The 1,854-nt window shown below is 41.3% G+C and overlaps 1 protein-coding gene across 1 annotated transcript; it reads right to left on the bottom strand.

Annotated features, from left to right (window-relative positions):
* Window positions 1-766: 766 nt before the first annotated feature.
* LOC149209812 (uncharacterized) lies at window positions 767-1,645 on the bottom strand. Its single transcript, XM_089398756.1, has one exon. It carries the CDS (start codon window positions 1,643-1,645, stop codon window positions 767-769), a length of 879 nt encoding a protein of 292 aa, XP_089254882.1.
* Window positions 1,646-1,854: the final 209 nt, after the last annotated feature.

Here is a 1,854-nt window from a genome sequence, read left to right as displayed (position 1 = left end):
CCTTACAGAACAACATGTTGTCGTCAACAAATTGCTGATGGGAAATTGGGAGGCTATTACCCCAAAGTTGGATTCCTTTTAGCTTCTTCTCTCTGACTTCTTTTTTAATGTACCTTCCTAGCCCCTTCTACAGCTATGATAAACAGGAATGGTGACAGGGGGTCTCTCTGCCTAAGACCTCTAGATGAATTGAATGGTTGGGAGGGAGTTCCATTCACCAGGATAGAGAAATTTGTTGAAGAGATCACAGATGCAATCCATTCAATCCATCTATTGCAGAAACCATAAGCCCTTAAGATTTATTTCACGTAATTCCAGTTTAAGCAGTCATAGGCTTTTGAAAGATCCAATTTGATCATCATTCCTGCTAACTTTTTAACTTTTAAAGAGTGCACTATTTCTTGGGAGACCACCAACCTGTCCAAGATTTGTCGCCCTTCAACGAAACCTGTTTGTTCTAGGGAGATAAGGCTAGATAGGAGGGGCTTCAGCCTTTTTGCCATTAAAGTAGCTATGATCTTATATATCACATTACAGAGGGCAATAGGTCTGAAGCCTTAAGGGGTTTCAGACTTGGCTTCCTCAGGAATTAGGGACACAAAGGTTGCATTAAGGCTTGTACTTATCTTTTGGTTCCTTCATGATTCTTCCACCACATCCAAGATATCTTGTCCAAGGAAGTTCCATCCAGCTTGATAGAATTCTGCTGTGAAACCATCAGGGCCTGGGCTTTATTCTTTTTCATGCCTTTCACTATTTCTTCGAATTATTCCAGGGTAGTTGCCCTCATCAGAGCTAAGTTTTTTTCTCTGGTGATCCTCCTCGGAATTTCTTTGCATATTTCCTCTATCGCTTCTCCTCGGTCTACATTTGGTTCAGTTAGTATCTCCTTGAAGTGTTTTGACAAGACTTGCTCTATATCTTCATGCTTCGTAACCCTCCTCCCCATGCCATTTTTAATGGAGAATATTCTATTTCTTTGCCTCCTCCGGACCATTGCTTGATGGAAGAACTTAGTGTTTCGTTCCCCCTCTCTTAGCCAGTTAACCCTGGATTTTTGCCTCCACATGATTTCTTCTTGTTTCCGTCTCTCCTCAAGTTGCCCTACCAGGATCCCTTCCTCCTTGGCTAGATCCTCGCTTCTACCTGTATCTATTATTTCTTGTTGTATTTGTTTCATCTCTTGTTCTAACATCTTCTGGTCCTTGAGTATATGCCCAAACTCTTCCTCATTCCATTTCTTAATGTGTCCTTTAAGCTCTTTTAATTTCATCTGAAATGTCTGCATCTTATTTCTTCCTCTCTGACTGCTTTGTTTCCACCAGTTCTCTACTTTCTTTATGAAGTTTTTGTCCCTAAGCCAAAAGGCTTCAAGTCTGAAGGGTTTCCTCTTGGGACTAGCTTTAATATCCATTTCGACTTTAACCGGCCAATGATCCAATCCCATTCCATGGAGGATCACGGCTTCAATGTAAATATCCCAGTTCATGATTTGTTCTGAGAGGAGGAATCGGTCCAGTCTGGAAGCGATCTGGTTTCTGCCTCGTCTCCTGTTATTCCAAGTATGTATTCCATTTGTAGTCTGAATATCTACAAGTCTTTTCTCTGCTATCCATTCTCCGAAAGCTTCCATGTCTGTCTCCATTCTTCTGAGCCTGCCTTTTTTCTCACTCAGATATTTTATCATATTGAAGTCTCCTCCTACTATCGAGGGAGAATCACGGTAGAGGGAACGTATGACCGCCAAGTTCTGAAGGAAAACCCTACATTCATTTTGAATATGTGTCCCGTATACATTTGATAATATGATCCATTCTTTAGAGCCTGAAATTCTAAATCTGCCTGAGAGGATGC

Source organism: Pinus tabuliformis, chromosome 1_2, assembly GCF_031772625.1.
Source record: "Pinus tabuliformis cultivar Carrire ecotype Pingquan chromosome 1_2, CPIR1, whole genome shotgun sequence".
Classification (NCBI taxonomy): Eukaryota; Viridiplantae; Streptophyta; class Pinopsida; order Pinales; family Pinaceae; genus Pinus; species Pinus tabuliformis.
This window is presented reverse-complemented; position numbering and strand designations above follow the sequence as displayed.